General features: G+C 46.2%; 1 protein-coding gene across 1 annotated transcript in view; it reads left to right on the top strand.

Moving 5' to 3' along the window:
• Nucleotides 1-26,267, top strand: part of LOC139239030 (echinoderm microtubule-associated protein-like 1) — a 139,761-nt gene extending 113,494 nt beyond the window's left edge. The window contains exons 10-21 of the mRNA XM_070867533.1: nt 2,652-2,786; nt 5,077-5,176; nt 9,377-9,531; nt 11,055-11,180; nt 13,330-13,461; nt 15,369-15,436; nt 17,028-17,116; nt 18,209-18,306; nt 19,377-19,464; nt 20,152-20,244; nt 25,082-25,212; nt 26,262-26,267. Of these exons, the coding sequence (XP_070723634.1) occupies nt 2,652-2,786; nt 5,077-5,176; nt 9,377-9,531; nt 11,055-11,180; nt 13,330-13,461; nt 15,369-15,436; nt 17,028-17,116; nt 18,209-18,306; nt 19,377-19,464; nt 20,152-20,244; nt 25,082-25,212; nt 26,262-26,267 (1,221 nt within the window). The remainder of the gene's footprint in view (nt 1-2,651; nt 2,787-5,076; nt 5,177-9,376; nt 9,532-11,054; nt 11,181-13,329; nt 13,462-15,368; nt 15,437-17,027; nt 17,117-18,208; nt 18,307-19,376; nt 19,465-20,151; nt 20,245-25,081; nt 25,213-26,261) is intronic.
• Nucleotides 26,268-26,907: the final 640 nt, after the last annotated feature.

The following is a 26,907-nucleotide window of genomic DNA, read 5'->3' as shown; positions in this document are numbered from 1 at the left end:
CCCCATCCTTTGTTTTCAGAAGCTGCGAGGCCTACTGTGCATTTCCACCAAAATCTCCCGGACGGTCACTGATGCCCATACATAATTGTTAAAGGTCAATGATTTGCTGAGGTGTGATGTCCCGTGACATTCAGTATTTTTGGTGTTTTGCACAATAAAGAAAGACTTGTATTGCTACAGCACCTTTCCCAACCTCAGGACGCCCCAAAGCACTTTACAGCTAATGAAGTACTTTTGGAGTGTAGTCACTATTATGATATGGAAAACACAGCAGCCAATTTGCACACAGCAAACAGCAACATGATAATGACCCAGATCATCTGTTTTAGTGATGTTGATTGAGGGATAAATATTGGCTCAGGACACCGGGGAGAACTCCCCTGCTCCTCTTTGAAACAGTGCCTTGAGATTTTTTTCTGTCTACGAGAGGGCAGACGGGGCCTCGATTTAATGTCTCATCCGAAAGACAGCATCTACGACAGTGTGGCACTCCCTCAGCACTGCAGCCTGGATTTTTGTGCTCCAGTCTCCAGCTGACACTGAAGTTTTTTTTTTCATGCATACTATTAATAGCTAGTTTTCTGATTTGTATTGGGAAGATAATACAGAATAAAACTCCATCCGATTGTGGTCTGGTTTTATGCCAACATAACATTGGCTTTGTTGGCCTAACTGAGTAAGTAGCATTCAGACTCTGCATTTTAACCACTGTGGGTTGAGATTTTACAATAGTAAATGGAAAAGCACTCTGCGCATCTATGGTGGCACCTAGGGACCGTGCCACGGGTGATAAATTCTTTTGTTTGGTTTGTAACATTCCACTTGATCACCGAAGCAAACCTTGTTGAGGCAATCAACTTCAGGCAATCATTAAATTGAGAATACTAGAGTGCATTGGATGGAATGCAGACTAATCAAGTGATTAGTCACTGTTTGCCCAGAAACGCAATCTACTGAACACAAATGGAGGGAGTTATCAACATACGGAAAGAGTGAGTAAAGATCAGGCCCTCCAATCCCCACTCTACTGTGGAATGCCCTGCCTGAAAGGGTGGTGGACACAGACTCAAGAGTAGCTTTCAAAAGGGAATTGGATAAATACTTGAAGGGGAAACGATTGCTGGGCTATGGGGGATGAGCAGGACAGTGGGATTAATTGGCTAGCTCTTTCAAAAGAGCCAGTACAGGCACAATGGGCTGAATGGCCTCCTCCTGTGCTGTGTGATGCTTTTCATTGAATGGTGCAACTTCCATTCACCACCGTCTCATAACACGAGAAATAGGAGCCGCAATAGGCCATTTGGCCCCTCGAGCCTGCTCCGCCATTTAATAAGATCATGGCTGATCTGATCTTGGGCTCAGCTCCACTTGTTGGTTATGCTAATTCCTGGGGACGCAAAAAAAAAAGGTCCCAATATCAGAAAAAAGTGAAAAATTCCTATTCTACTCCCACAGGTAGTGGAGGAGCAAGTTCCAGGTTACCATGAGCTTCCTCAGTGACAGAAACTTAGCAGAGGGGTCAACAACCAGGGGGGATAGATTTAAAGTAATTGGTAGGAGGATGAGAGGGGATTTGAGGAACTTTTTTCACCCAGAGGGCGGTGGGGGTCTGGAACTCACTGCCTGAAAGGGTGGTAGAGGCAGAAACCCTCACCGCATTTTTAAAAAGTACTAGGTTATGCACTTAAAGTGCCGTAACCTACAGGGCTACGGACCAAGAGATAGAAAGGCTGGATAGCTCTTTTGCTGGCCAGCACGGACACGATGGGCCAAAATGGCCTCCTTGAGTGCCATAAATTTCTATGATTCTAAACCTGCTGTGACTGTGCCTGATTTTAATACAGTGTATCTCCTCCGTGGCAGAGGGGTCAATAACCAGGAGGCATAGATTTAAAGTAATTGGTAGGAGGAACATTCAACCCCTGGAGCCTATTCCGCCATTCAATGAGATCGTGGCTGATCTGTATCCCAACTCCATCCACCCTCCTTAATAACCTTGGCTAGCAAAAATCTGGCGATCTGTGATTTTTAAAATTATTGTGGGAGAGCGTTCCACACTTCTACCACCCTTTGCGTGAAGTGCTTGCTAACTTCTCTCCTGAATGACATGCAACAGTGTATGTGGTGTAAACTGGTTTGTGTTTTGGTTTGGGGTGAAGACACCAATTCTCAGTTAGAATATAAGATCATCATCATAGACAGTCCCTTGGAATCGAGGAAGACTTGCTTCCACTCTACAAATGAATCCTTATGTGGCTGAACAGTCCAATACGAGACCCACAGTCCCTGTCACAGGTGGGACAGACAGTCGTTGAGGGAAAGGGTGGGTGGGACTGGTTTGCCGCACGCTCCTTCCGTTGCCTGCGCTTGATTTCTGCATGCTATCAGTGATGCATAAGAAACATGAGTGGGAGCAGGCCATTTGGCTCCTTGTACCTGCTCCGCCATTCAATGAGATCATGGCTGATCTGATTATGGCCTCGACTCCACTTCCCTGCCCACTTCCTCATAACCCTTGACTCCCTTATTGTTCAAAGTAACAATGCAGTCGGCACAAAGTGTCGAGAGGGCAACGTGAGTTTCTCTGTGACTTGGTCCTCATGCCGGAGTGTCTCTAACTGCTGTTTGTCTTTCTTTTTTTTTTTTTGCAGTGTTCCAACGAGTCTGTGCTGGCAGCTAGCTTCCACCCGACCGAAGCCAATCTTCTCATCACTTGTGGCAAGTCCCACATTTGCTTCTTGACAATCGAAGGCAACACCCTCTCCAAGAAGCAAGGCATTTTTGAGGTGAGCAGCATTGCTTTTCCAGACCGGGTGGGCAGGGGAGAGGAGGGCTGAGGAAAGATAACGACAGCAAAGCCTCTGTTAAGCTCAGTACAGATTTCATCAAATAGATCAGGACGGGTTTCCCTGAAGCTCCCTTGCAGATACAATGTGCCTGCCCGCTCTCATAAATCGCTCCATCTCTGGTGTGTGGGACATGGTCTCTGACTTGTGGCATGGGGGGCCTGGGGAGGGGGGGGGGGGGTGTTCTCTGCTCTGCCACACTTGGAGAGAGCTCTCTCCAAGAATTTTGGGGGCCCACAGAAACTGATATCAAGCTGGTTATGCAAGAAGTCGTCATCATTATAGGCAGTCCCTCGGAATCGAGGCAGACTTGCTTCCACTCTTAAAGTGAGTTCTCAGGCGGCTGAACAGTCCAACACGGGAATTACAGTCTCTGTCACAGGTGGGACAGACAGTGGCTGAAGGAAGGGGTGGGTGGGACTGGTTTGCCGCACACTCTTTCCGCTGCCTGCGTTTGCTTTCTGCATGCTCTCGGCGACGAGACTCAAGGTGCTCAGCGCCCTCCCGGATGCACTTCCTTCACATAGCTTGGCCAGGGGCTCCCAGGTGTCAGTGGGGATGTCACACATTATCAGTGAGGCTTTGAGGGTGTCCTTGTAACGTTTCCTCTGCCCACCGGGGGCTCGCTTGCCATGTAGGAGTTTCGAGTAGAGCAGGAAGTATGGGGGGGGAGGGAGCCTGAAGTGTGGCATCTTGCAAGTATGTTTTTGAACAAAGCATAAACTGTAGATCTCCCTATGGCATGGATGGACGATCGATTGTGCACGAGCCCTTTTGCCTTGAGTCAAGGGAGACGCATGCTGACGGGACAGGGGAATGTGGGGCTGATGAGAATTGTATGTCAATAGGGAGAAGAATTGCCCAGGAATATATAATAAAAAGAAAGACTTGCATTTACATGACCACCGGACGTCTCAAAGCTCTTTACAAACAATAGTCACTGTTATAATGTAGGAAACGCGGCAGCCAATTTGTGCACAGCAAGCTCCCAAAACAATGTGATAATGACCAGATAACCTGTGTTTGTTATGTTGATTGAGGGATAAATATTGGCCAGGACACCGGGGATAACTCCCCTGCTCTTCTTCAAAATAGTGGCCATGGGATCTTTTACGCCTACCTGAGAGAGCAGACTGGGCCTCAGTTTAACGTCTCATCCAAAAGACGGCACCTCCGACAGTGCGGCGCTCCCTCAGCACTGCACTGGGAGTGTCAGCCTAGATTTATGTGCTGAGGTCCCTGGAGTGGGACTTGAACCCACAACCTTCTGCCTCAGAGGCGAGAGTGTTGCCCGCTGAGCCACGGCTGACACTAAATAAAGTGGCGTGAGGGGGGGGGGGGTTAGGAGGAGGAGGGGTGTACGTGTATGCCTCTCTGCTCGATTAATGTGGTTGAGCCTTCCCTCCCAGGGAGTTGAAAAGTTTACAGTTTAAAGTTTAAAAGTTAATATTTTCCTGAATAAGTAACTAATTTCTCGCACGGGCTGGCTAGTGCAGCAGTTGCATTCCATGATTGACTGTCCTCCGTTGCCATGTCCATGGCTGTCCCAGCTTTAACCACGTTATAATGTTGAAGCTTCAGTGATCTGGAATGGGCGGCAGAAGCAGGTTCAATAGTATCTTTCAAAAGGGAATTGAATAACCACTTGAAGGAGAAAATTGCAGAGCTGTGTGTAAAGGACAAGGGAGCGGGACTAATCGGAGAGCTCGTACAAAGGCCCAGTCGGTACACTCAAGTGGACATAAATGTATTAGAACGCTCTGTCTAGTGGACTACTGTTCCATCTAGTGGACTACAGTGGTAATGCAACTAATGCTGTCTACAAAGCATCATGTGACATGATCACTTGACAAGTTCCTGTGTTTTAATGTTGTAAAAAATATATCACAGTAAAAGATCTCGGCACTATTTTGAAGAGCAGGGGAGTTCTCCCCGCTGTCCTGGGGCCAATATTTATCCCTCAATCAACATCACTTAAACAGATTAACTGGTCATTATCACATTGCTGATTGTGGGAGCTTGCTGAGCACAAATCGGCTGCCGCGTTTCCCAGATTACTACAACAACTACACTCCCAAAATACTTCATTAGTTATAAAGTGTTTTGAGACGTCTGGTGATCATGAAAGGCACTATATAAATGCAAGTCTCTTTCTGTTTTTCCTAAGAGCCAATACTGACCAGATGGGCCGAATGCTGTATGACTCTCGCTTTTTAATTGATTTTTTCAGAAACAAGAAAAACCCAAATACGTCTTATGTTTGACTTTCTCCGAGAACGGGGATGTGATCACTGGTGACTCCAGCGGAAATCTGATCATCTGGGGAAAAGGTGAGCGAGTTGCTCATAACCAGCTCTGCAGGCATTAACATTCATGGGGCTCGCTTTCTTGCCTGAAATTTGTCATATGCATTACAAAGTGAAAGAAAGACTTGCATTTCAATAGCGTCTTTCACGACCTTGGGATGCCCCAAAGCGCTTTGCAGCCAATGAATCTTTACGCCTCATCTGAAAGATGGCCTCTCCGACAGTGCAGCGCTCCCTCGGTACTGCACTTGGAGTGTCAGCCTAGACGGTTGTGCTCGAGTCTCTGAAGTGGGACTTGACCCCACGACCTTCTGACTCGGGCTAGAGAGCTGCTCGGAGTAAAGCTGAAATTAGTACTACACTAGCAGTTTGGTTAACATCTGAGAGAACTGTGAATGTTTAGGAAGTATACCATCATTATTCTGAAGAGACATACTCAAAGTGCAAGTGGGTTACCTGAGCTAAAAGGGTTATTATGTATGGAGAAAAAGTCAGACTGAACACTGAGCTTGAAGTAAAGTGTGACCTTAGTCTTTTATTTGCAGGTCTCCAGAGTGCCTCTCCAACCTGTGAAGCCTCCTTAAATACCTGTGCTCCCAAGGGATTATGGGATCCCTTGGGACTCTGGGGGATGAGCCCTCTGGTGGCTGTACAGAGTAACTACAAGTTTACATATGTAACAGTTATATTATGAGGACAGGTTGCATAGACTAGGCTAGTATTCACTTGCGTGTAGAACATTAAGAGCTGATCTAATTGAAGTGTTTAAGATGGTTAAAAGATTTGATAGGGTAAAGAGAGAGAGCGAAAGTATTTGCTCTGGTGGGGGAAGTCAAGAACAAGGAGGCATAACCTTAAGATTAGAGCCAGGACATTCACAGGTGATGTCAGGAAGCACTTCTTCTCACACAGGGCAGTGGGAATCTCTCTCTCTTCCTCCCTCCCCAGCCAAATAAAGAATTGGGCATCAACTGAAAATTTGAAAACTGAGACTTTTGTTAGGTAAGGGTATTAAGGGTTAGGGAAGCATGGTGGTTAAATGGAGTTGATATACAGATCAGCCATGATCTAATTAAATGGCTGAGCAGGAACTTTGGGGTGGGCACCATGAAATTGGGAAGAGGGGACATCTAAATTGTCTTTTCTTTAGAAAAGAGAAGACAGGTGAGCTGATCGAGGTCTTTATAATTATGAAGAGGGTTAGAAACATAGAAAATAGGTGCAGGAGTACGCCATTCGGCCCTTCGAGCCTGCACCACCATTCAATAAGATAATGGCTGATCATTCACCTCAGTACCCCTTTCCTGCTTTCTCTCCATACCCCTTGATCCCTTTAGCCGTAAGGGCCATATCTAAATCCCTCTTGAATATATCCAATGAACTGGCATCAACAACTTTCTGCGGCAGGGAATTCCACAGGTTAACAACTCTGAGTGAAGAAGTTTCTCCTCATCTCATCTCAGTCCTAAATGGCCTACCCCTTATCCTTAGACTGTGTCCTCTGGTTTTGGACTTCCCCAACATCAGGAACATTCTACCCGCATCTAACCTGTCCGGTCCCGTCAGAATCTTATACGTTTCTATGAGATCCCCTCTCATCCTTCTAAACTCCAGTGAATAAAGGCCCAGTTGATCCAGTCTCTCCTCATATGTCAGTCCGGCCATCCCGGGAATCAGTCTGGTGAAACTTCGCTGCACTCCCTCAATAGCAAGAATGTCCTTCCTCAGATTAGGAGACCAAAACTGAACACAATATTCCAGGTGAGACCTCACCAAGGCCCTGTACAACTGCAGTAAGACCTCCTTGCTCCTATACCATTTACCTTCTTCACCGCCTGCTTTACCTGTATGCCAACTTTCAATGACTGATGAACCATGACACCCAGGTCTCGTTGCACCTCCCCTTTTCCTAATCTGCTGCCATTCGGATAATATTCTGCCTTCCTGTTTCTACCACCAAAGTGGATAACCTCACATTTATCCACATTATACTGCATCTGCCATGCATTTGCCCACTCACCTAACCTGTCCAAGTCACCCTGCAGCCTCTTAGCGTCCCCCTCACAGCTCACACTGCCACTCAATTTAGTGTAATCTGCAAACTTGGAGATATTGCACTCAATTCCTTCATCCAAATCATTGATGTATATTGTAAAGAGCTGGGGTCCCAGCACTGAGCCCTGCGGCACTCCACAAGTCACTGCCTGCCATTCTGAAAGGACCTGTTTATTCCTACTCTTTGCTTCCTGTCTGCCAACCAGTTCTTTATGTACGTGAGATATTACCCCCCTATACCATGTGTTTTGACTTTGCACATGAATCTCTTGTGTAGGACATTATCAAAAGTCTTTTGAAAGTCCAAATACACCACATCCACTGATTCTCCCTTGTCTACTCTATTAGTTACATCCTCAATGTCATGTATCTCACATTACTGTATATAAACTGTATCTTACCATGCTATACATGACTAACTGGATATGACCTGTAACAATAAGCATACCTTACCACCAGGGGTGCACTTGCAGGAGACACTCCATACCTGTCCCACTGTGGTATATAAAAGGAGGTCTCGGGCAAGTGCAGCACTGGAGAGCTGGAATTAAAGGTGCAGGTTCTGAGTGACCTTGACTTCAGCATGTATCTAGTGTAAGTCAGTACATTAGAGTCAGGACTTAACACTCAAAAAAATTCCAGAAGATTTGTCAAGCATGATTTCCCCTTCATAAATCCATGCTCCAAATTTTGATTGGGTAGATGCAGAGAAGATGTTTCCACTTGTGAAGCCCAATCACAATAAATCCAATGGGGAATTCAGGAGAAACTTTACCCAGAGAGAGGTGAGAATGTGGAACTTGCTACCACAGAGAGTGGTTGAGGCGAATAGTATCGATGCATTTAAGGGGAAGCTGGATAAACACAAGAGGGTGAAAGGATCTGGAGGAGATGCGTGGGGAGCCTAAACACCAGCAGAGACCAGTTGGACCGAATGCCCTGTTTCTGTGCTATACAATTCTATGTACATGGGTCGAGGGGCTGAATGGCCTGTGTTCCTATGTTTCTGTTCGCAAGTGCTGCAGTTGTGCTGTACCACATGTTTGCCAGGAGGTGGAGTAGCACACTTCACAGAGCACGAGTGCCAATCGGTGGAGAGTGTCAGTACTGCACAGAACTGAACTATCCCTCTGTCCTCATCTTAAAACTGATAACTCGGTTAGATCCTGCTCAATAAGAGCATCTACCGCTCTCCTCCTATATAAGACGCTCCTTAAAACCTGCCTCTTTGACCAAGCTTTTGGTCACCTGCCCTAATATAGGGGGTTATACCCCTGCTCCCCTTTGTTCTGGACTCGCCCACTAGAGGAAATAATTAGCTGCCTGGAGGGGTGGTGGAGGCAAACTTGATCATGGCTTTCAGGAGGGAATTTGCTAAGTACCTGAAGGAAAGAAATTTGCAGGGCTACAGGGAAAGGGCAGTGGAGTGGGACTAGCTGAGGTGCTCTTGCAGAGAGCCGGCACGGGCTCGACGGGCCGAATGGCCTCCTCCTGTGCTGTAACCATTCTAGGATTCTATGTGGCTGTGTCCAATTTTGTTTGGTAACTAATGTATTTACTTCCTGGGTTCTTTGTTTAAGAATTCATAGCAACACATTGCTATTAAGAACGAATTGCTTTGTTAATAAAGGTTAAACAATCACACTGTGCACATTATCAGTTCATCCACTAGGCTCACAACTGCATACCTCATCGTGGATGACCCAGACCCAACTGACTGGGGTTTTATTGAGTGAACATCACGTGACTGGCTAAGCCACTCTCAATGCAAACCTGTGAGCATACTTCCCGGTGCATGCATTACAGTAATGCTCCTGTATAGTGCCGTGGAATGTTTCACTGTGTTAAAGGTGCTATATAAATGCAAATTATTGTTGAAGTCAACTTTGGTTTATTGCCTTTCTTAAATTGGTATTGCATAATTTCAAATTGACAATAACCTTAATAAAAGAATGCTTACACATGGAAGAAAATCTACCCTTGTGTTTCCCTGCAGTGATTCCTCTCTCTTTTCGAGGGTATAGATCAACACTCTCTCAATTGTTGCTCTGTTATTATCTTCTTTATCCACTTTTTGATATCTGTTATCCCAGGTTGCTAACCTGCAACGAGAAGATTTTTCTTCTGGTATGACATCTCTTCTGTGGATATTGTTGTTTTTTTTTGTAGGAACAAACCGGATCAGCTCTGCAGTTCAGGGGGCTCATGAAGGGGGCATTTTCAGCCTCTGTATGCTGAACGATGGCACGCTGGTGTCTGGTGGAGGGAAGGATCGCAAAGTCATCCTCTGGGACAGGCAGTACCACAAGCTTCAGGAAACTGAGGTGAATAGAAAACTTGGCTCAACCCTGCAGGCTTGGATAGCCAATAGCGGATGTGAGATTTTCTAAGCATGGGAACATGATGTACCAAGCACAGTTGTCTGTGGCTCCTCATGGCTGACCTCGCCATTTTAAATCAATATTTTTGTAACGCTTCTGGCATCTACTATGCTGGAAAAACCCACTGGGATTGTCTGGCACTGTGCACGTTGGCAATGAGTAAAGAAAAGAAAGACTTGCATTTCTATAGTGCCTTTCATGACCTCAGAACAGCCAATGAAGTACTTTTGAAGTGTAGTCATTGTTGTAATGTAGGAAATGTGGCAGCCAATTTGGGCTCCCACAAACAGCAATGTGATGATGACCAGGTAATCTGTTTTTAGTGGTCTTGGTTGAGGGATATAATGTTCAGCCATGAACTCATTGAATGGCGGTGCTGGCTCGAAGGGCCGAATAGCCTACTCCTGCACCTATTTTCTATGTTTGGCCCCAGGACACTGGGAAGAACTCCCCGGCTTTTCTTTGAAATAGTGCCGTGGGATCTTTTGCGTCCATCTGAGAGAGCAGATGGGGCCTCGGTTTTACCATGTGCTCTGAAAGAGTGCATTTCTGAAAGTGCAGCATTTCCTCAGCACTGCACTGAGAGTTTGGCCTTGATTTTTGTACTCCAGTGTCTGGAGTGGGGCTCGAAGCCACAAGTCATCTGACTGGAGGCGAGACTGCACTATCACACTTTGTCAGCCTCGGCGTCTGATCTGAGCTCTGGTGCCAACACTTCCACAAATAAACAAAAGAGTAGATAATGGATGGGTAGCAGCATTAACTGGTTGAACATGGAGATGGGTAAGAAACTGGTCAATGTGAAGTATTGCGTACAGGTTAAAAAGAATCATAGAACGGTTACAGCACAGAAGGAGGCCATTCGGCCCGTCGAGCCCGTGCCGGCTCTCTGCAAGAGCACTTCAGCTAGTTCCACTTCCTCTGTCCTTACCCCGTAGCCCTAAAGAATCTGTTTGTAGAGTACATTTGATAAACTCTCATGGCGCCATCATCATAGGCAGTCCATCGAACCGATGATGACTTGCTTCCACATCAAAAAGTTCAATGATGAACCTAAAATTCCAGGACCGAACTAAACCTTGAAGGGTGGAAGATGCCTGTGCTTGGATTTTTTTTTAAACGTGTGGCGACCGTTGAACACCAGCTGCCACACGGGCTTGACAGAACTAGGTCTTGGTCCAGTAGCAAGGATTAACCAAGACACTCCCATCACGTAGCATGTTGATGTGTCAATGCACTGTTCCCCTTCAATCTCTTTCTGAACTTCCCTCATCCTGAAGCCGAAGGACTGATTCTCTTCTTGGCGAGTCCCTGTGATCCCGGCACCATTCTTCAGTAAGATCAGGCCGTGTTGGCAAAAACGCAGCGGGTTTGTTAGATTCGGGGAAGAGAAGGCAGGTGAAGCTTCTGTGTGCAGACCTTGCATCAGAACTATGTTCTTCTTTGACTTTCTTTTTAAATTACAGATCCCAGAAGCGTTTGGTCCAGTTCGAACAATCGCAGAAGGAAAAGGCGATTGTTTATTCATTGGCACAACAAGGAACAGCATCCTCCAAGGCACCCTCAGTGGGGGATACTGCCCTATCGTACAAGTAAGAAACCGCGTGGATAGAAACATTGAAATAAATGGTGTTCCCCTTTTCACTTTGGGTACCTTCAAATCGCCCCTTTGGTGGGGGGTGGGGGGGGGGCGAGGTGGAAGAAAAGACCTCCACAGCAGTTCATGTTCCTGTCGCACCCCTCGTACAGACAACGAGCAAACACTGGGAGGGAGCCAGGGTTGAGAAGTGTTATGTATGTAAACTTTATAATAATGTAAGACTTGCCACCAGGGGGCGCACCTGTCGGAGACCCGAGGGTCACCTGCACACCTCGTGCAAGCGAGTATAAAAGGTTGTCTGCCAGGCTGCTTCTGCACTCTGGAGTTTGATTAAAGAGACTAAGGTCACATCAGTTTGAGCTTACAATACAGTCTTGTGGAGTTATTCTGAACATAACAAGAAGGTTTGGGGGGAATATAATTGAAGACTAGGGTACTTTTTGGTGCTTCCAAAGGAGTGGCGACAAGGTGGAAATACTGAGGAAGTTTTGGAGGGCAGGTAGAAGTTGAAGGAGCAACAACAAATGCAACTTGTGTTTATATAGCGTCTTTAATGCAGCAAAACGTCCCCAAGGCGCTTTACAGGAGTGTTATAAAAACACAATTTGACACTGAACCACATCAGATATTGGGGCAGATGACCAAAAGCTTGGTCCATGAGGTAGGGCCCGAACTTGGTGGAAGCCAAGGCCCACCCAAACGATAGCCAATGGCTGCCGAGAGACCGGGCGGTACTTTGCCAGGAAGATCCATCGAAGAGATGGCAGTACCACCCGGCAGCCAAATAACTGCTTACGCCGGCAATCTGGGCGGGAGCTCCCAATCTCGGCGGCAAATGTGTTTCTCGCCAAAGAGCCGCCGAGGATTGAGTTGGGCCCAGGGAGTGGGGGGAACACTGGGGGGGAAAAAAATATTCACAATAAATAAATCCACCATAACACTTTCAGGGGACCCCATACAGGTAAAAGAAAGAAAGAGAATTAAAAAATGTTCACAAACCATTTTTTGCAGATCTTCTTACTTACCGTCTGGTTTAGAACTGCCTCCACACAGCGGTCCCCCTCCCCTTGCTGCCGCTGACTCCCACCCGCACCAATATGCCAGCTTGGCGGGCAGGAGGTCACTTGCACGACTTGGCCATCAGCGGGTGGTTCCTGGCGGTACTCCCCTCCCGCCGGATGCAGACCTGCCGGAATCCGAGGGGAGAGCGGCTAAAAAAACTCAGCGGCAGTGGGCGGTAAGGCCACCAATTTCGGGCCCGTAGGTTTTAAGGAGTGCCTTAAAGGAGGAAAGAGAGGTTTAGGGAGAGAATTCCAGAGCTTGGGGCCAATGGTGGAGCAATTATTATCGGGGATGCTCAAGAGGCCAAAATTAGAGGAGTGCAGACATCTTTGAGGATTGAGGGCCGAGAGGAGATTAGAGATGAGGGCCATGGAGAAATTTGAAAGAAAGATGAGGATTTTAAAATCAAGGCATTTGCTTCAGCAGGAGCTATTGTAGTTTCGCGAGCACAGGGGTGATGGGTGAACGGGATTTAGTGCGAGTTAGGACACGGGCAGCAGTTTTGGATGAGCTCAAGTTTACGGAGGATAGAACTTTGCAGGCTTCCAGTAGTGTTTTGGATCAGTCAAGTCTAGAGGTAACAAAGGCGGGTGGAATGGTATACGAGGAATGGAGGGTACACACAGCACACGCGGCTGGAGGAAGTCTCTGAGGTAATAGCAACTCCTATAAGAAGGTAAATAGCTTTACCAGTAACACTTGGTCCATGTGATCTGCTGTTTTGAGCACCTGAATTTTCTATTATGGATCCTGGGTTTTTCTTTTTGGCACCCCCCTCCGAGATTACGTGGCGGGGGGAGGGGGAGGAAGTGTGTAGTCATCATGAGGGTGGGGCAGGTTTGATGGATCTCGGGGCTTTTCCTGCCTGTCTGTTTTGTATGTTGGGTCGAGAGTCCAAGCCATGCACTACATCTTGAAGAAACCTTCTCCCTTTCATATAACTTGGCTCCTTTGCTCCTGTTCTAGACCGGAGAGTGTTGCGCACGATCAGACGTGGGCGCGTATGTTGCATTGGATGAAGCTCTGCATTTTGGCTCCATTTGATTTCTAGTCACGATGCTTTGTTACTTTCTGTGTAGGGTCACACCGATGAGCTGTGGGGTCTTGCTGCTCACCCGAGTGACGACAGGTTTGTGACGTGTGGACAGGATAAGATGGTTCACTACTGGGATCCCACATCACACCAGCCTCTTTGGAGTAAGACTCTTGACGTAAGTCAGTGGGGAAAACCAGCATGATATCTTTGCTGCTTGAACAAAATTAAGATGTGCATTGCTTAGTCGCTGGTTACAAGGTGCTTGTATATTGCAGCTAGTGCCTGGGCCTCTGTCATTTAGCTGTGCGAAGGTGTCAGCAAGTGGTAGCCTCTGAGCCAGAACGTTGTGTGTTTAGCTCCCACTCCAGAGACTTGAGCACAAAAACCCAGCTGACACTCCCCCTGCAGTGCTGAGAGAGTGCTGCACTGTCAGAGGTGCCATCTTTCGGATGAGACGTTAAACCGAGTCCCCGCTTGCCCCCTCGGGTGAGCGTAAAAGATCCCATGACCACTATTTTGAAGAAGAGCAGAGGAGTTATCCCTGATGTCCTTCAACCAACACCGCTAAAACATTATTTACATTGGTCATTTATCACATTACAGGTGCGACATCCAAAATCCAGAGTTCTGGAATCTGGACACGGCCGAACCGTGGTGGGATCACCCGGAAACCGGGAAATGTTCTGAAATCCGGACTTCTCCGGCCGCCCGACCTTGTCTGGCCAAGCCGCCTGGCCTCCATTTAACCAACCTCCTTCAGCCCGACCAACATCCCCCCCCCCCACCACCGGCTCAACCGAGCCACCTGACCTCCGGCGGCCCTTCCGACTTTCCCCCCCACCTACCTTCCTCGTCCTAGGCAAAGACGTTCCGAAATCTGGAAATACCCAGAGCGGCCTCGGTCCCGAGGTTTGCAGATTTCGGACGTCACACCTGTACTGTTTGTTGGAGCTTGCTGTCTGAAAATTGGCTGCTGCGTTTCCTACGACGGTAACTACACTTCAAAAAGAACTTCATTGGCTGTAGAGGGCGTTGAGACGTCCGGAGATCGTGAAAGGGTTTTATTTGAATGCAAGTCTTTTTTTTTTCTCTTTTTTACTCTTGGACTTCATTAGACCAAATGGGTCCACAATTGTGCTGTCTGATTTTGAGATGGGGTTTCAGTGGGGCGTCGACCCGTGTTTGTGCTGTGTAATTATTGCGCCTCAGCCTTACACGGAGCACCATCCAGCAAGAACCCAACTGAAAAAAAGTTCGATACCAACATATGATGGTTGCCGCATTAAAGAGAAACAGGCAGTTTAGAGGTGCCTGCACAGCCTCGCAGCGCAACATGCTATCTGTAACATATGCTCACAGGTTTGTACAGCTGTGGCTCAAGGACTGTAAACCTTACCATGCCAAAGGTTGGTGTACCCGGTGCAGAGGGGAGCGGGCAGGTCGGAGGGCCTCCTCATAGGTCGGCTCCTGAGCCTGGCCATTAACTGGTCCAGGCAGTGGGCGGTCGAGGGGGTCGTTCAGCCTGACTGCCTGCCTCTTCTGCGGCTACGTTAGCGCCAGGGTGTCATAGTGATGGAGCACGCGGTGTCCACCTTCTGCGAAAGGTGGGCACGAAAGGACTGGAGTGCATCATCACCCCTGGCAACCAAATTTTACCATGTCAAATATGTTTTATTAATTTGTGTTCTGGTGTCCCTTTTTAATAAGGGGGCATTCTGCTTTATCTGTTAAAATAGTTGTAGAGCTGTTGAGTTGTAAATGGGGTTTTATTGAGTCTTGTGAACATCTTGTGACTTTCTAAGCCAGCCAGTTGGGTCTAGGTCATCCACAATGAGGTATGCAGTTGTGAGCCTAGTGGATGAACTGGTAATGTGTCGTGTGATTGTTAAACCTTTGTTAATAAACCAACTAATTCTTAATAGCAACGTTATTATTAAGCAAAGAATTATTAAGCAAAGAACCCATGAAGCAAATACATTACATTGAGTTCTGTCAGCTGGCTTATGAAGCTATAATAGGTCAGTTTTTTGGGGGATTTACAATTTCCTATTTTTTTTCTCCCCCCCCCCCCCCTGGTATCAGGATCTAGCTCAGTCGGTTGGTTTTCATCCCAGTGGATCTGCTGTAGCTGTGGGAACGCAAGCGGCAAGGTAAGACCAAGGAGAAACTGCACTCCGCCCTGCTCTGGGGGCGGGGGAATGCTAAATACAAGCAAAGTGTTTAATCATAAAGAGGTGGTTAAAAACTGGCAGGAAAGTCATGCTGAGCTACAGTTGTGTATCTCCATTATAATGTGGCACAAGTAGAGGCTTGAGATGCATGTATGCATGCTCTGTTTGCCAGAGAATGGCAAGCAATACGGGGAAATCTGGAAGAAAATTAGAACTTAAAAAAAAAATCAAATAGTTTAAAGTGAAATTTCCAAACCTCACTTGCTGCAAAATGACAAATAAGGTCTATAGCTCCCCGATGGCAAGCTGCCCAGGTTAGTACGGAACCACACAGATTAGAAAGAGGCCAGGTTTTGTCTGAGGTGTGTGCTGCATTTGCTGCTGTTAGCTGGGATGGCAGTGTACTTGGGGATGGGATCCTGCAGTTTACCAGTAGGGGGGTGGGTGGAGAGAGACCACAATGTCTCTGAGATTAAAATAGTTGTAGAGCTGTTGTATTGTAAGTGGGGTTTTATTGAATCTTGTGAACATCACGTGACTTTCTAAGTCAGCCAGTTGGATCTAGATCATCCACGATGAGTTATGCAGTTGTGAGCCTAGGTGTCGTGTGATTGTTAAACCTTTTGTTAATAAACCAACTAGTTCTTAATAGCAATGTGTTGCTATGAATTCTGTTTCCACTCCAGTTCGCCATCCTAAGGGAAAGTGGCTGTATGTGCGACCTTGAATAAGGGCAATATAGGCTTTCACTGATGCTATGTACGAATAATCTGCCAACGTTCACTATTTCTGCTTTTAAGTGTCAGCTGTGGCTCAGTGGGTAGCAGTCACTCGCCTCTGAGTCAGAAGGTTGTGGGTTCAAGTCACACGCCAGGGACTTGAGAACAAAAAACATTCCAGACTGACACTCCCAGTGCAGTGCTGAGGGAGCGCTGCACTGTCGGAGGTACCGTCATTCGGATGAGATGTTAAACCGAGGCCCCCGTCAGTTCTCAAGTGGACGTAAAAGATCCCATGGCACAATTTCGAGTAGGGGAATTATCCCCGGTGTCCTGGCCAATATTTATCCCTCAATCAGCATCACAAAAAAACAAATTATCTGGTCGTCATCACATTGCTGTTTGTGGGAGCTTCCTGTGCACAAATTGGCTGCCATGTTACCCACATTGCAACAGTGACTGCACTCCAAAAGAACTTCATTGGCTGTAAAGTGCTTTGAGCCGTCCGGTGGTCTTGAAAGGTGCTATATAAATGCAAGTCTTTTTTATTGTGCTCAAGTCCCTGGCGTGTGACTTGAACCCACAACCTTCTGACTCCGAGGCGATTGAGTGCTACCCACTGAGCCACAGCTGACACTTAAAAGCAGAAATAGTGAACGTTGGCAGATTGGTTCCTGGGCGAGGTGCTGTGTACTCCAGCAGCTGGAGTTAGAAGAGAAGGGGGTGTAAAATGATGACATGCTGCTCGATTGTATGTACTATTTGTATCCTTGGAGCATATTGCAGTGAAAGCACTCTTGCTCTCTTTCCTTTTTTTTTAATCAAACTGTGACTCTTTCTGTCTTTGGCAGGTGGATGGTTTTTGATGCAGAGACAAAGGATCCCATCACTGTGCACACAGATGGGAACGAAAAACTCTCGGTGATGCGCTACTCCCCAGGTATACGAAGCCTCTCGTACGCACAAGCTTTCGAACTGAGGTCGACCAGCCTACTTGAGGGCCGGAGCCTGGAGTCTTTCTCCCTCTCGCGTGCTCCCTCTCGCTCTCTTCTCCCCCCGCCCCCTTTAAGCTGCTCTTTAAAACCTACCTCTTTGACCAAGCTTTTGGTCACCTGTCCCAATATCTCCTTATGTGGCTCAGTGTCAAATTTTGTTTGATTACGCTCCTCCAAAGCACCTTGGGATGTTTTACTACGTTAAAGGCACTATATAAATGTAAGTTGTTTGTGGAGTAGATACCCCAAAAGCAATTCTCTTCAGCTTCAAACTCTCCTTGCCGCCATCATATTTTCTTAATACATTTAGCGGTAAAGTTTTTCACTCGTCTTTCTTCTGATAAGACACAAGATTTCTGGCTTGAAGTTGCACAGAACAATGTTTGCAACCAAGACATTGTGTATGAAATTTCTCTCTCTTTCTTTAATGAAGATGTTGACCCATTTCAAATAAATAAATTGAAAACTTTTTATCATTAATATTATACAATGTGATTGCAAACCATTTGAATTGTGATGTGATATGCAAGTAGTGTACAACAGCCATTCTAGGAAAGGATATCGCCCCAACATTTACATGTCAGCAAGCTACTGGAAAATATGTTTTTAAAATAGGCTACAACTTCTCCAACTGGAACTGAATGACGGGTTAGGGAAGGAGCGCTGCAGTTAGAAGTATTTCACCGGGTAAACTCCTAACGTGAAGTTAAAAAGTTTTGATTCTTACCGATTCAACTTTTTTAAACTCTGGAATGTCCCCCCTGATGGAACAGCCGCCTGCAGACTGGCCCAGTTCTGCTATCGCTCCCAACAAGATTAGCTTTGAAGTTTTAAAAAAAAAGTAAAGGCAGAGGAACAGAAGAGGAGAGGAGAAATTGTATAAATAAAACATTTCGAGGGACCACCTATGATGATGATAATGCCCAGTTTGTGAAAGGGAATGAGCATTGCGCCCTCGGCCAATTGAAGTTGACCATTTAATCAGACCGTGAAGACCTTTATTGACTCTTTATTCTTACTACCCTCCCCCCCTACAGATGGCAATTTCCTGGCAATTGGATCACATGACAACTATGTTTACATCTATGCAGTGGCAGAGAACGGTCGGAAGTACAATCGGGTGGGGAGATGTTCAGTAAGTTAAAATGCTGGTCAGCGCCTCGAGGCTCTGATCAGTGCGTTATTAAAGCCTCTAGAACTAAGGGGCATAGTTTCTGTTAAGTTCGGAATAACTCCACAAGACTGTGTTGTAAGCTCAAACCATTGTGACCTTGGATCTTTAATGTAACTCCAAAATGAGGCAGCAGCATGGTGGACTGCCTTTTGTACCTGCTTGCACCAGGGTACACAGGTGACCCATAGGTCTCCCACAGGTGTGCCCTCTAGTCTTACACATAGGTGCGGCTCACCTACGTAACAGTTTCAGAATAAGGGGTAGCCCATTTAAGACCGAGATGAGGAGGAATTTCTTCTGAGGGTTGTGAATCTTTGGAATTTTCTACCCCAGAGAGCTGTGGAGGCTGAGCCAATTTAATATATTCAAAGCTGAGATAGACAGATTCTTGAACTATAGGAGAGTCAAGGATTATGGGGAGCGGGCAGGGAAGTGTGAGTTGAGGCCAAGATCAGATCAGCCATAATCTTATTGAATGGCGGAGCAGGGTCGAGGGGCCGTATGGCCGACTCCTGCTCCCAATTCTTATGTTGAATGCTACAGGGATGAGCTTCATTGGGTCAAGTGCCCTTTTCTCATCGTGGACTGCTGCGTTCGGAGTTGAAGTGACAGCAGCACCACCGGAGTCGCAAGAACACGTGGATGTGGTGGGTTCCAGTGTTGGGATATGGAGAGGGAGTTTCTTGGTGCAGGGTGCTGGTGCTCCACCACAGTGGGCCCTTGGAGGAACGTGGCCCATGTGATGGGGTTCCTGGTCTTTGCCCTGCGGATGTGTCACCTTCTGCCTTCCAGCGAGGGAGGAATGAAGAGACTGGGCATCTCGTGCACTTACTAATGGCTGATTATAGAGCAGTGTGGCCAGATGCCTATGAGGGGCCTACATCCTGCACTTGAGTGGGGCAAGTATGTAGTATGAAAGGAAAGCAAGGGAGGGGAAACGATAGAGGGATTTGGGTTTCCTAAAGAGGTCGGATGGGGAAAGTGTTAAATTTTTTTTAAAAAGCTGAATGAAGAATTTTATTCTGATTTAGGGACACTCCAGTTTTATAACACACCTGGACTGGTCAACGGACAGCCGCTACATCGTCACTAACTCTGGAGACTATGAAGTCCTCTACTGTGAGTACAGATGGTTTCAAATGCTGGACAAATTCCTCTTCAGCCCTGACTTGTTTGTGAAGGCTTTCCCATGTATGTCTCTCTTGCTTTTCCTCAGAGGGTGACCATGTTGGGAGTGGGACTTTTGCTATTGTAACCTTTCGAAATTGGTGGCATTGATGGCACTGAACACTTTAGAACCACTTTTTAGTATGCAATTATAAATGGTGTTCATGCCACCGAGGAGCTGGGTCGAAACTGGCATGAAATCATTTTGCTTGCGACGCGTAGAACTGTTGGAAACAAAGGAATATATTGGCTTCATTCAGGTGTTGGTGCTCTCGCCCCTGGGTTTGGAAGGCTGTGCGTTTGCTCCCCGCACCACCATTTGAGCATATAATCTAGGTTGAAAGCCTGGTGCAATACTGAGGGAGTGCTGCACTGTTGGAGTTGCCATTCTTTAGATGATCTCTTAAACCAAAAGCCCCGTATGCTCAGGGAGACATTGAAGCTGACAGAGGAATGCAGAACGGTTGCTAGTCTGGAGAAAATAAGTTGAAGGGCCTCTTTGGATGCAATCTTGCCCACGTCCGTCTGAGCAAGATTCAAATCTTGGCCTCCAGTCAATATTCTGACTGCGATATCCAGTTTCGTATCTCCTCTTCTCCAAGATTTATGCTTCTAATTGAAATTTGTTTCCTCCAATAGGGGCTCCTAACTGTAAACAGGTGACAAGTGCCGATGTAGTGCGGGATTTGGAATGGGCTACCTCTACCTGTGTGCTCTCATTCCAGATGTTTGGTGAGTAGGAAAGCTGGAGCCAGATCCTGTAATTCATGACTACAATACATCCGAGCAACGATGAAAGCCGTTAATTTAATGCTGTAAGATTTAGGATCATAGATCTCACACACACCTTGGGAATTATAAGGCATTTTATTAAGGGAGCGGTAGTTCAAATATAGTCAAACGCAACACACAATCAGGATAGACATACGACCATGACCAGTAGCTGGTACTAGTCCCGATCGGACAGACGGCTGGTGGTACGAACAGTTCTCGTCTTCACCGTCTGTCCTGAGTTCTTTGTCTCAACTCTTGGGTGAAACCCTCCTTCACATCCTCCCACGGCTGGAGTCAGCCAGGCCGTTCTTGGCCTTCAGATGTTTGGAGCTGTCCATTATCAGTTATTTATGTTCACGCTGTTCGAGTCGCTTTAGCTATTGTCCCACGGAATGAATCTTCAATTCCAATACCAGTCTGAAGAGACTTTTTGGTCTCAAGTTATTTCTTCCAGTTCACAATTTCTTACGAGGTGTTTTGACTATGGCATTACAGGTATTGTGGAAACTGTTCAAAACTGGTCCCCAGCTTGGATATCTGCCTCTTGTGGGTGTTGTTCCTGAGGAGGTGAATAACCTTGTGGCTGCTTATTCTTAATGGTTACTATGTAAAAGTATTCACAGAATCTTTTCATTAAGCTTTCCCAGGAAGGTTTTTTTTTTAAACCTAAAGTTGATGGATGTAGGGTTATAAATCTTTTCGGAGTGGTTACAAATTTGTTCTTGCTTTTTAAAAGTTCAAATAGAGCAGAACTCCTACTGTGCTATAGGGGAAAGGGACACCCAAGGCAGGTTGGTCTGATAAAACCTGAAAGAGTAACCTTTTAGGATTCCTTCTGTCTTCCCTTACCCCAAGAGCGAGATGGTTGAACATTAGGAGTTTTATTTTGAATTGCTCTGGCTGACAGACAGAAAACAGTCGGGATAAATGGTTCATTCTCTGGTTGGCAATCAGTAACGAGTGGGGTGCCGCAGGGATCAGTGCTGGGACCCCAACTATTTACAATCTATATTAACGACTTGGAAGAAGGGACTGAGTGTGTAATGTTGCCAAGTTTGCTGACGATACAAAGATGGGAGGAAGGGCATTGTGTTGAGGACAAAGACGCTGCAGGAGGACATAGACAAGGTAAGTGAGTGGGCAAGAATTTGGCAGATGGAGTATAATAATGTTGGAAAGTGTGAGGTCATGCACTTTGGCAGAAAAAAATCAAAGAGCAAGTTATAATTTAAATGGAGAAAGACTGCAAAATGTTGCAGTACAGCGGGACCTGGGGGTATTTGTGTATGAAACACAAAAGGATAGTATGCAGGTACAGCAAGTGATCAGGAAGGCCAATGGAATCTTGGCTTTTATTGCAAAGGGGATGGAGTATAAAAGCAGGGAAGTCTTGCTACAGCTGTACAGGGTATTGGTGAGGCCACACCTGGAATACTGCGTGCAGTTTTGGTTTCCATATTTACAAAATGACATACTTGCTTTGGAGGCAGTTCAGAGAAGGTTCACTCGGTTGATCCTGAGGATGAGCGGGTTGACTTATGAGGCAAGGTTGAGTAGGCTGGGCCTCTACTCACTGGAATTCAGAAGAATGAGGTGTGGTCTTATAGAAACGTATAAGATTATGAGGGGGCTCGACCAGGTGGATGCAGAGAGGATGTTTCCACTGATGGGGGAGACTAGAACTAGAGGGCATGATCTTAGAATAAGAGGCCGCCCATTTAAAACTGAGATGAGGAGGAATTTCTTCTGAGGGTTGTGAATCTGTGGAACTCGCTGCCTCAGAGAGCTGTGGAAGCCGGGACATTGAATAAATTTAAGACCGAAATAGACAGTTTCTTAACCAATAAAGGGTTATGGGGAGCAGGCAGGGAAGTGGAGCTAAGTCCATGATCAGATCAACCATGATCGTATTAAATGGCGGAGCAGGCTCGAGGGGCCTTATGGCCTATTCCTGATCCAATTTCTTATGTTCTTATGTAGCAACATCATAAATGTGTTCACCAGGACCCCTCTGGCTGGTATTCCTAATATAATCCTGATCAAAAAGAGGAATTCTTCTTCCTCCCCCACTCCCTCACCATTTTAGTGGTGTCCAGAGTTAATGGGAATAGTCTCAAATGTAAAGAGGGAGGATGAAAACAGTTTAGATTTAACTACTTTTCTCCTTGCAAGCTAGTCTACTGTCTCTAGCTTCGCTTCCTTTCTAAAATGTTATCACTTTCCCTAATCCATGCCCACCTTTCACACAAATGCATATTTAATTCTCTCCAATCACATTTCTGCCACAACACTGAAACGGCCCAAATCAAAGTCTGTGACTGCAACCATGGTGCATTTTCTCTCCCACGTTCCAATGTCATAAAATCATTTTTTTCAGAATCTTCACTGTAAAAAGAAATTCTATATTGATGAGCATTTAGTAGGCCTGTGGGCATTGCAATCCATATAGTAGGATTAACTAAGCCTTATATTATAAAGTTTGCTGGCCCCTTGAATGAGAAAGTCACACTATAGTCCATTTAGAAAGAGAAATGAATGGTACTGTGACACAACTCACTGCTTTCCATGAAGAGGGAGTAACTGAGTTATATCATGAGGCATGCTTACAGAAGGTAATCTCTTTCACTCACTCACACAAAGCTGTGCCACACATTGCTGCTATCCATATTTAGAGCATAACAATCTCCAGCGCGAGCTGCTCCAAGTATGCGATGATTTTGAAATGGGCGACTGGGTGATGTCATCAAAACCCTGGTCGCCGTTTTGGAGCGTGAGCAGGAACATCGGCAGGGCCCATGTACAGAGGAGTGGGAAGGTCGGGGCGGATGAGTGGCGAGTGTTTGTGGCGAGATGCGATGGATGTTTACGGTGGAGGAGCGGCGAGAAGTCGCGGCAGAGGTGCGGTGAATGAGGGTACGGGCCCCAGAAGAGCCGAGGGCCCAGGGGCAGCACGGGCCAGCCCACACTGCGATATGTGCGCGCACTTGGTCTGTGCAGCAGAGCAGGTCTCCAGTCGTTCTGGTTAATCATTGCCACTGGATAAAGGCCTAGCTCTGTCAAGCTCGTGTGGTGGCTGCTGTGCAATGGTCACCCCACGTTTTTTTTTTTAAAATCCGCGCACAGACATCTTCCACCCCTTCAATTGGAGTTCAGGACTGGAACATCGGGTCCTTCATCGAAACACCTGTGAACTCGTGGAAGCAAGTCATCCTCGTTCAAGGGACCGCCTATGATGATGATGATTGTAAGGGCGGGCCACACAGTTCGCATGCCAGACATGAGACTCCCAAAGCGAGTCAAAGGTGGGCAGAGGAAACATTACAAGGACACCCTCAAAGTCTCCCTGATAAAGTGCAACATCCCCACCGACACCTGGGAGTCCCTGGCCAAAGACCGCCCTAAGTGGAGGAAGTGCATCCGGGAGGGCGCTGAGCACCTCGAGTCTCGTTGCCGAGAGCATGCAGAAATCCAGCGCAGGCAGCGGAAGGAGCGTGCGGCAATCCAGTCCCACCCTCCCTTTCCCTCAACCACTGTCTGTCCCACCAGTGACAGAGATTGTGGTTCTCGTATTGGACTGTTCAGCCACCTGAACTCATGCTAAGAGTGGAAGCAAGTCTTTCTTGATTCCGATGGACTGCCGAAGATGATGATGATTGTAATGTACATTTGCTGGCCGGGTGTTCACTATCGGGATGTGCAATGTTTTTGTTCTCCTTCACAAGGCTGAGGTCTGTAGCAGTTCCCCATCACATAGGAATAGGCCATTCAGCCCCTGGAGCCTGTTCCATCAATCAATTAGACCATGGATGATCTGTATCTTGACTCCACCTACCCACTTTGGTTCCATAACCCTTATTACCCTCGCCTAACAAAAATCTATCATTCCCAGTTTTGACTTTTTTTCAATTGACCCCTGACTCGACAGCTTTTTGGGGGAGAGTTCCTGATTTCCACTACCCTTTGGGCTTCCAGACATCACCCCTGTACGACCTAGCTCTAATTTTAAGAATTTCCCTCCTTGTCCTGGACTCTCCCAAGAAGAAATAGTTTCTCTCTATCTACCCTATTAACTTATTTTGATCCCTCAATTAGATCACCCCTTCATTTTCTATATTTTGTGAATACAAGCCTAGTCTATACAACCTATCCTCCATAATTTATAACCTTTTTTTAACCCTGGTATCATTCTGGTGAACCTGCACTGCATCCCTTCAGTAATGTATTTGCTTCATGGGTTATTTGCTTAATAGCAATGTGCAGCTATGAATTTTTAAGAATTAGTTGGTTTATTAACAAAAGTTTAACAATCACACTACACATCACCAGTTGATCCACTAGGCTCACAACTGCATACCTCATTGTGGATGACCGAGACCCAACTGACTGGGGTTTTATTGAGCCTTGTGAATATCATGTGACTGGCAAAGCCACTCACAATGCAGCAGTTCTATAAACCTGTGAGCATACTCACGGGTGCATGAATTATACCTTCCAAAGCAATAAGTTTATGCTGGCATCTAGCATAAGAACATAAATAGGAGCAGGAGTAGGCCATTCGGCCCCTCGAACCTGCTCCGCCATTCAATAAGATCATGGTTGATCGGAGTTCCTTAAATGCAGTTCAGTGCTTCATTCAGGGATGGAAATAAGTCTTTTGGGGAAAAAATTCTGGTGTTCCTCTGCTCTTGTTTAAGATAATGAAGATTAAGCTGCATAAAATCTATGCATGTATGTATCATTCCAGAGAGTCGGCGCCATCTCACTCATGTTCTTTTGCTTGTGTTTTTTTCCCCAGGCGTTTGGCCAGAAGGGGCGGATGGAACAGATATCAACGCCATCTGCAGGTCATCGGATGACCAACTCCTTGTTACAGCTGATGATTTCGGCAAAGTGAACTTGTACTCCTATCCATGCTCGCACCCTCGGGTAGGTGTCCAATTACAAATGGGGAGATGGCTGGTTGAGTTGGACAGTCTCTCTCCTAAAACATTGGTTCCTTGCAATTAAATTTCAACATGGTTTCAATTATAAAAATCTTAATTTTAGACTAAAATTCATATCCCGAATCAGTTAGCTCGAGTCTGTGTAAAAAAAAAAAAAGAAATAACTTGTATTTATAGAGCGGCTTGCCCGATCTCCAGACGTTCCAAAGCACTTTACAGCCAATGAATTACTTTTGAAGAGCGGTCACTGTTGTAATGCAGGAAATGTGGCAGCCATGGTCCCACAAACAGCAATGAGCTGACAACCAGAAATGATCTCCTTTTAGGATGTTAGCCAGGTCACTGGGGGAGGGAGGGAGAGGGGGAAGGAGGAGGAGAAGAGTTCCCCATCTCCTCAAAGTGGTGCATTGATCTTTCACATCCACCCTAGGGGGCAAATGGGGCCTCGGTTTAATGTCTCCATCTGAAGGCACGTCCAACAGTACTGCACTGGAGTCAGCCTAGACTTTGTGCTCAACTCTTTGGGAGTGGGACTTGAATGCATGACCTTCTGATCTAGAGGCGAGAATGCTACCCACTGAGCCACAGTTGATGCCTAGTCAAGATGATATTATTCAGACTGGGTGTGCTGCATACCCAGACATCAGGAAACTGCAGGACGTCCCAAACCATATTTCGGTATTTAAGTAAAGCTTCTCCCCCCCCCCCCCCCCCCCACCCCCCCACCTCCTGCCACCTCCATTTCAGGCAACTCTTGTAGGAAACTGCTATCAATAGATTTGTTCCAACAGGGACTAATAAGATTGCTAAAAGTTTCAGCGATTTAACGGGCAGTCTTCTATCAAGGTACATATTGCACTTCAGAATACTTCCCCCAATGTGAGCTCACCGAAAACTTAATTGGAAATGCAAATGTGTCATGTCTCTGAATTGTAATTGGCAGAATCGTGGATGTTAATGGTTGAAGTGACAGTGCAAAGTTGGCTTCCTGTTTCGGAATTGCTCCACTTATTCTCTTGATGCTGTCCCCAGAGCTAAGAGTGGATCCGTGTACATCTGTGGGTGTCGGGTCTGCAAGCATTGTAAATTAGAATGATGTCCCACTGGCATCTCTGGACCAAGATGTGGTTTTGAACAGTTCATAGTATTTGATGCAATATGACTATAATATGCGAGTAGATGCAAAGTAGTCTACTGATTCTATGAAGATTGGGGATTTTTTTATGTATATAAATAAAATCCAGCATTTACTTTATTGAGATCTTGGTTATAAATAGTACAGGAAATTCAGACTGGTCCCTCCAGATTCTAGCCTCTTGTAAATCACCCATTTTCTTCACTTCACCATTGGCGGCCGTGCCTAATCCTCTCCCTAAACCCTACTACCTCTCTTCCCCCTCCTTTTAAGATGCTGCTCAAATCTCTTTGTCCAAAAGTATGTCCTAATGTCCCTTCTTTGGCTTTGTGTTAACTTTTGTCTGGTAATGCTCCTGTGAAGCGCCTTAGCATGTTTTATTATGTTGAAAGCTAATTTTCGATCATTATTTTGGAACACCTGAGAAAGGCCAGTCTAGGAGGAGTCAATTTTTGCTAAGAGTACTTCAGGAGGATAGTAATGTATAGACAAGAGTGTGTGATTTTTCGGTCAATGATGTACGTGGCTGTATCATGCCTGAAC

Source organism: Pristiophorus japonicus, chromosome 26, assembly GCF_044704955.1.
Source record: "Pristiophorus japonicus isolate sPriJap1 chromosome 26, sPriJap1.hap1, whole genome shotgun sequence".
Lineage (NCBI taxonomy): Eukaryota > Metazoa > Chordata > Chondrichthyes > Pristiophoridae > Pristiophorus > Pristiophorus japonicus.
Note: the sequence above shows the minus strand (reverse complement) of the source record. Positions and strands in the feature narration are given on the sequence as shown.